This window comes from Brachyistius frenatus, unplaced genomic scaffold (assembly GCF_029030835.1).
Source record: "Brachyistius frenatus isolate BFR_SWC_R1_liver_20210118 unplaced genomic scaffold, ASM2903083v1 Contig_34, whole genome shotgun sequence".
In the NCBI taxonomy this organism is placed as follows: Eukaryota; Metazoa; Chordata; class Actinopteri; family Embiotocidae; genus Brachyistius; species Brachyistius frenatus.
This window is the reverse complement of record NW_027210633.1, coordinates 1,898,726-1,905,708: the sequence shown is the minus strand read 5'-3', so window position 1 is coordinate 1,905,708 and position 6,983 is coordinate 1,898,726. Positions and strand designations below refer to the sequence as shown.

Below are 6,983 nucleotides of genomic sequence, written 5' to 3'. Positions count from 1 at the left end.
ACAGAAGTCCAGTTAAACTGAAGGAACAACATCCATTTATTTTATTACTGTGTGTGTTGCCGCGTGAGTCCTCGTGTTATTGGGGGACAGAGTTCTTTTTTTTTTAATCTGGTGTTATTTAACTTTGATCTTACTTACCAAAGTCAGAAAATATAGGTTTAATTAAATGTCTTTTAAACAGTATATACGTATGGTGCTTGAGTAGTAGTGACTGAATAGGGGATAAAATGGCTTACAGCTTTGGTTTATATTCACAGTAACCACCAGATGGCAACATTGCACTTCAGAGCTATATTTGTTTCACGTAGCCTCATGTAACCGTATGTCCTATATTCTGCTCCCTAGTATGATGGCACAACATGGACACTCAGGGTGAGAAGATTACAACGAGTCATTAGGATGAGATGAAAACACCAGTGTCAAATGGTGAGGTTCAATCCCAACTAGAGAACATGTGATCAGAGTGAAAGAAGCAATTAACTACCCAGAATTCATGACTCATATATCAAAGGATTTTTTTTTTTTTTTGGGGGGGGGGAGCAATTTTCAGACAGGTAATAAATTATATTCTTCCATAAAATTAAAATCAAAAGTTTTGAGGAGAAAACTTGTTAATAGTGTGAATCACTTTATAAACTGGCCACAGATAAACATGATCCAAATTCACCATAGCAAAAAGGCATTATCTACCCTTCGGTCTTCAGAGGCCTAGTCAGTTTTTGTACCATTGACGCAATAAAAAACATTTAAATCAAACTTGAGTTGTCTCAAGCCATATTTATTAATTAGAAAAAGGGTATATGATACAGTGAATCCTAATGTTCACTTATCAAAACTGCATCACACCGTGAAATATGTGAAAGCACAATAAATTAGATGTCGACCTTTTTAGATAACAGACAGCAATGCACTAGAATAAATATTCATCAGGGTACCAACAATTCAAGGGTCCATTTTAGGACCTCTGTAGTTCTGTATCTACATCAGAGATTTGTCAATTTTCTGTACCGATGTCCTGATACTTAATGTTAATGGTAATGCAAACCTGAATGTATTAGCACTGGTTCATATGACAAATGTATTAATTCATGTCATGTAGAATTATCATTTCTAGGCTATGCTGTTATTAATGTATGAATTATCATTGATATGATTACTCATTTGTATGTATTTTATATCTGAATGGATATGGAAATTATACATATAATATGCACGGTCCTTGTTTCAAGAAAAGAAAAAAAGTTGTATTAAACTGCAAATAAACTGTTGAGGAGAACTGAGACAGCTGAGTGAGAGCGGACACGCCCTGTAAGGCAGCGTAAACATATTGACATTGTTCCATTCGCTGTCACCTGTTTCTCCTGAGATGAGTCATTTCATTGGTCAAGTCAAAAATAGTACTTCCTGCATTTTGTCTGCTGTGTATGATGACTCAGAGAGTGACTGTCGGTATCAATCTAAAAAGAAGTCTCAGTGTTGCTCCAGTATCATACTACTTTTGAAACTCACTCTATACGTTAAGGTGTTATCATGCAACCTAGTAAAAGTGAGAAATCCACACGCCTGTTCTTGTTCCAGGAAGTCCCTTGTGCACTGAGATGATTTTTGGTGGCATATTTAATGTTGTCTAAGAACTGCCGGGATACCAGCGGGTTCCCAATTAAAACCTGTTTGACTGGTGAAGTAACTAAATCAACCTCCACTGTAACTTCGAAGTCAATCACCGTAAACAAACCCTAACACTGTCGTCCAACACAGAATAAAGTCGAAAGGGAAACAGATTCTTTCAAGCGCCATTCATCCAATGATTAACATTTAGATGCTTCACCATGTTACACATTTAAGGAAGATTTAATCTGAAAATCCAAATCTGAAGCGCAGAGATATCAGAGCACGTCTGTCGTGGAGTCAAAGACTTTATCTCTGACAAGAAATTCTCCGGATTTCCTAATCTTCCCTGTTGTTGAATTGGTCATAGCAAACCGTCACATGGAAACAAGACCGCCTCAGGGCAAACAACTTCCTGGTTACTTCACCTTCTCCTCCTGTCTCAGGGGTGAAGCGTATACTGACGGGATTCTGGACAAATGTTTTGTAGCAGTGGTGGTGGTGTCAATGGTTGTGCACATATACTCATAAATATTAATGAGTAAAGTCAGAATATAAATTAAGGTTAAAAGACTGACTACATCACTGATTGTCGGACATCCAAAATAATTGTTAACATGAAAGACAGAAAAATAAATGATCTTTTCCCTGAAAACAGCCCAGAAGTCCTAGAAGTGTCTAAAGACACGACTGTCTTCAGACAGTATTTCAAAAATGATGTGATTTTAAATCCTTTTTTTTTTGCTTACCAGGCAATTTGTAGAACCACCATTATTGTGCATGTTTTTGGACGGTGGGAGGAAGCCGGAGTACCCGGAGAGAACCCACGCAGGCACATGGAGAACATGCGAAATCCGCACAGAGAGGCCCAGGACCGGATTCAAACCCAGGATCGTTTCGCCGTGAGGCGACAATGCCGACCGCTGCGCCGCCCGCATCATTACATGTATCATTTCAACGATTAAAATATCACATTTATTGTTTGTTTCTTTGTTTCCTTTAATGATTCCAACGTGAAGCGGGACGTTGTTTTGATGTGTATCTAATCTACGACCGTGCGAATGTATCGCTGCCGTCCTGCAGCGCAGCGGTTAGTTTCAGGAAGCGCTTACGTCACGAAACCTCAGGTGTTCACCGACGCTACCGCCGATGAGTCGAAACTGCGTTGCACGTCCCCGCCCACCTGCCGCAGAAACCGCCTAAAAAAGCTCGCTCCCGCTCCTCCTTCCCCATTCAAGGTGCGGCAGAGGAACAGGTGCGCGAGGAAGTTACCGAGGGACTTTACAAAATTTAAATATCACTTGTTTTCAAAAAGCCAAAGGAATACGTACCTAGATAACAAGAGAGGAGCTAACTTTGTCAGCAAACTTTGATAAAGAATTATTATTATTATTATTTTTTTTAAAAACAACAAGCCTCCGACAGGTGGTGAGGAGAGTGGGACTCGTATCTTCACAGCAGGTGCACGTCGTCTTTTGTCGCTTCGTCGAAGAAGAAGAAGAAGAAGTAGAAAATGGCCAACTCCGGTCTTCAGATCTTGGGATTCGCCCTGGCTCTTCTGGGCTTAATTGGACTGATAATTGGTACCATTTTACCCCAGTGGAAGATGTCCGCGTACGTCGGGGACAACATCATCACGGCGATAGCCATGTACGAGGGTCTGTGGATGTCCTGCGCCTTCCAGAGCACCGGTCAGATCCAGTGCAAGGTGTACGACTCCATCCTGCAGCTGAACGGTAAGCGACACCGAGACGGTGTCTCCATGAAGTTCGTGTGGGGAAAAAAAAAACCAAAACAAAACAAAAAAAACCTCCAAATGGTTTTAGTCATGTCGCAGATATGATCATTTTAGCTTGAACGCCCTTGAAAGGGTTTTTTATTTCCCACCTTTTTTTGTTTTTGTTTTACTGCACAGGTCTGCTTTGTCCCATTTAAAGTTCAGGCGCATATAACTTCTTCCTCGGTTGCAAAACTCCTCTTAAAGTGGCTTCATTTCCCAGTCTGTGTCGTTACCAAAAAAAAGTTAGTGTGTGACGGGGAATGTAACTTTACTGATTTACACCTGTTGGATTACAGAAGCTTGGAAAAGCATTTCTGTCCGCCATGTTGTTGTTGTTTTTTGGTACGGTTTTCCTTTCGCTGTTACAAGACTCCTGTTGCCTCGACTAACCGGTTTTAATCACCGGTTAACTCGCCTTTTAATTAATGACAGTAACTTGTATAGTTTGAACCACACTATGAAGCCTCACCTTCTTTGTGCGGCAGCATTAAGAGCATTGTTAAATAAAAAAATTTTTTTTTAAAAAGGCAAATATTTCAAATTCTTCCACACTTTTCCACTTGATAAGCAGGAATGTGGTACTTTTACACCTCGGTAATGATTATCCTTGTGCCATTGTCCAGTACAGCTTCCTCCTCCTCCTCCTCTTCCTCCTCCTCCATGTCAGCAAATTTCCAGTGTAGGAGTTGCCTTAGGCAGCATAGATAGTTACAGGTTCAACAACACCTGTATGAGCCACTGTTTCGTCAACATGTCTACATACCAGCTTCACAAGCTCCTGCTTTGTCTAATAGGGCATATAAATTCACACAAACTAATTATTATTTTTTTTAGGTTTGTATCAAAAAAAACAACAACAATTCTCACCCTTGACCAGCTCTATATACAGGTTACATTACAGTAGAGGTAGTTAAGGGAAATGAATCATCTCCTCAACAGATCGTGGCATGATGAGGACGCTGGAGCTTTGATTTCAATTCCCTTTTTTTTTTTTTTTTTAATCTAAAAGCATCTGCCGTGACAACGATGTGTTTGCTCTTGTACTGTAACTGTCTTTATGACCTCTTATCTGTTGTCATAAAGCAGCTATGTGGGTCAGTGGTAGCACGGCAGGCGGCACGCTCCAGATTCAACCTATTCGAGGTCGGGCACAAACTGCCTGAATGTCACCGAGGGACGGTTTTGTGTTTCACTGCGTGTTGATCTGATTCACTTTACACTTACAGCTGCGGGTTACGTGTTGACTTGGTAGACTGTTTTTGTGTGTGTGTGTGTGTGTGTGTTGGCTTATGAAAACATTTTAATGAAATATGGACAGCCCAATGTGCCTTTTGGCCTCTTTTTTTTTTTTTTTTTTTTTTTTTTTAAACATGAAGTAAAGAAAGGGATCTCCTATTTGGAAATGCCTGCTCAAAATATACAGAAACTGGGGGGGAGGGTGTTTTCATTTCTTTAGTTTGCATCTCCGACTACAAGTTATCCACCTGCTGAGAAGCGGGCTGCGAGTACCTGAGATTGGGAGTGTCGCCCTTCATGATGAAACCTGAAACCTGGTTCGACCTGTTTCAGACTTACACACACACACACACACACACACACACTCGCACGCAAACACACACACACCCACACACCCTACCCCCCTACGGCGTTTCTTCAGCCTTCCAGTTAGAGCCAGTTTCTATGGTGCGTTGTTGCTGCAGGGAGCGGCGGTGAGACACAGGCCGCTCTGTTGCTCATGAACAATGTGTGTTTACACTCCCGTTTCCCCCCCAATAGTGGCTTCTAAAGAAACTCTGCAACACAAAGTTAAATCTTGTTTTTTTTTAAATGGAAGTGTTACTCCCACAAGTCACCTGAAAATGAGTTGCCTCCAGCTGGTTTGTTTAGTTTTGCTCCAGTAAAGCGTCTCGCCACACCCTTGATCACGTGTTGGACAAGTCTTACAGTTACTGATGGATTAACCCCGTCCCGTCCCGTCCTCTCCTCCAGGTGCCCTCCAGGCAACCCGTGCCCTCATGATTGTGAGCATCATCGTAACGGTGGCTGGCCTGGGCGTGGCCTGCATGGGAATGAAGTGCACGAACTGTGGCGGGGACGACAAAGTGCGCAAGTCCCGCATCGCCATGGTCAGTGGCATTATCATCCTGATCGGAGGTAGGAAGCCATTCGGTCTCGTTTTGTTTGAGTTTTTTTTTTTTTTTTTTTCCTCCCTTCTTTTTTGTCTTGGCAGTCTCGGTGATGATGCTCTTTACTCTCCCACAGCTCTGTGTTCGATTGTCGCCTGCTCTTGGTACGCTCACGACATCATCCAAGCCTTCTACAACCCTTTCACCCCCGTCAATACCAAGTAAGTACATCAGAATTGAACCTTAAACTTGATTGTTGTATTCTGCTTTTCTCCAATGCAAAGGCACAAGGACACGTTTGAATGAAAATGTACACCTTCTGACGCATTACTTCAAGTGTGCTGGTTCTGCTGCTTTTTATGCTGCACAAGTTCTTTATTATTATTATTATTATTATTATTAACTGGAGCTCTGTTTGCATGTTTTACCCTTTTGACTGACTAGAACTTCTATTTCTCCAGGTATGAGTTTGGTTCTGCCATCTTCATCGCCTGGGCCGGTGCCTTCCTGGCTGTGATTGGAGGTGCCATGCTGGCAGCATCCTGCCCAAGAAGCAAATCCACTACACCAAAGTATCCCATCTCCCGACCCCCCAGCAGCAAGGAGTACGTTTGAACAGGACCGGACTCGGTTAAAGGCTGAAGGAACACTTTGACTTTTCATTCTGGTCCCAAGAGATTGAAAAGATGTATCCCAGGAGACGATCAGTACCCGTTTTTTTTTTTTTTTAGTATTTTAGTTTCTACGGAGATACCCTGTGATGTTACGGTTTATATTATTATTTAAAAAAAAAACACTTTCAAGTTTTAAATACCATCTGTTTACTTCTAAGAAAGTACTGATTGGCGTTTCCCTGTCTGGAGCTGTAGTCAGTGCGTACTCTAATGTGCGCGATCCACTTCGTTGACACCTTTTTTTTAAAGCACTAAGTTAAATGAAGGTGACGCTCCCATGATGTTCAGCTTGATATGTAGAAAATATTTCTCATACGCTGCATTGGACTTAGTATACATCACATTAGAATGTACAGGTGAACCTGATTTGAATGCACTTAAATGAGACTTGGCAATAGACGACCCTTAAACCCCTAACAGTGCAGGCTGAAGGCATAATATTTGATCATACCCAAGAAGCAGTTCACTGCCATTCATATTCATCTATTTGTGCCTTATTTATATGAATACAGCAAATCGTCCAATAACCGCTACAGATGACTTTAGTTTTTAATCAATTCCAGGAGGGAAATTGTAACGATAAATGAAACTCTACTGATTCCTTTTACTCGGATGGCCAATGTTTCTGCTGACATGACATGTTTGTGAACTTGTTCTGTAATGATTGTTTGTGTGAATGGGCTTGGCTTGTGCTTACTGTTTTTATAGTCACCATAACAGTTGCACTTGTCAAATTGTCAGTTTTTTTTTTACTTTTTAAATTGTGTTGTGCATAAAATAAAAGTAGAAAACTTA

At 41.3% G+C, this 6,983-nt stretch overlaps 1 protein-coding gene across 2 annotated transcripts; it reads left to right on the top strand.

Moving 5' to 3' along the window:
- Nucleotides 1-2,902: 2,902 nt before the first annotated feature.
- On the top strand, nt 2,903-6,983 carry LOC138622088 (claudin-7-B-like). Of its 2 annotated transcripts, XM_069700595.1 has the most exons (4): nt 2,903-3,344; nt 5,378-5,542; nt 5,651-5,735; nt 5,976-6,983. In XM_069700595.1, exons 1-4 carry the CDS (start codon nt 3,122-3,124, stop codon nt 6,127-6,129), a joined length of 627 nt encoding a protein of 208 aa, XP_069556696.1. In that variant the 5' UTR covers nt 2,903-3,121; the 3' UTR covers nt 6,130-6,983. The 2 variants fall into 2 exon arrangements, with proteins under 2 accessions (XP_069556696.1, XP_069556695.1); XM_069700594.1 differs by having other exon boundaries at nt 5,378-5,735.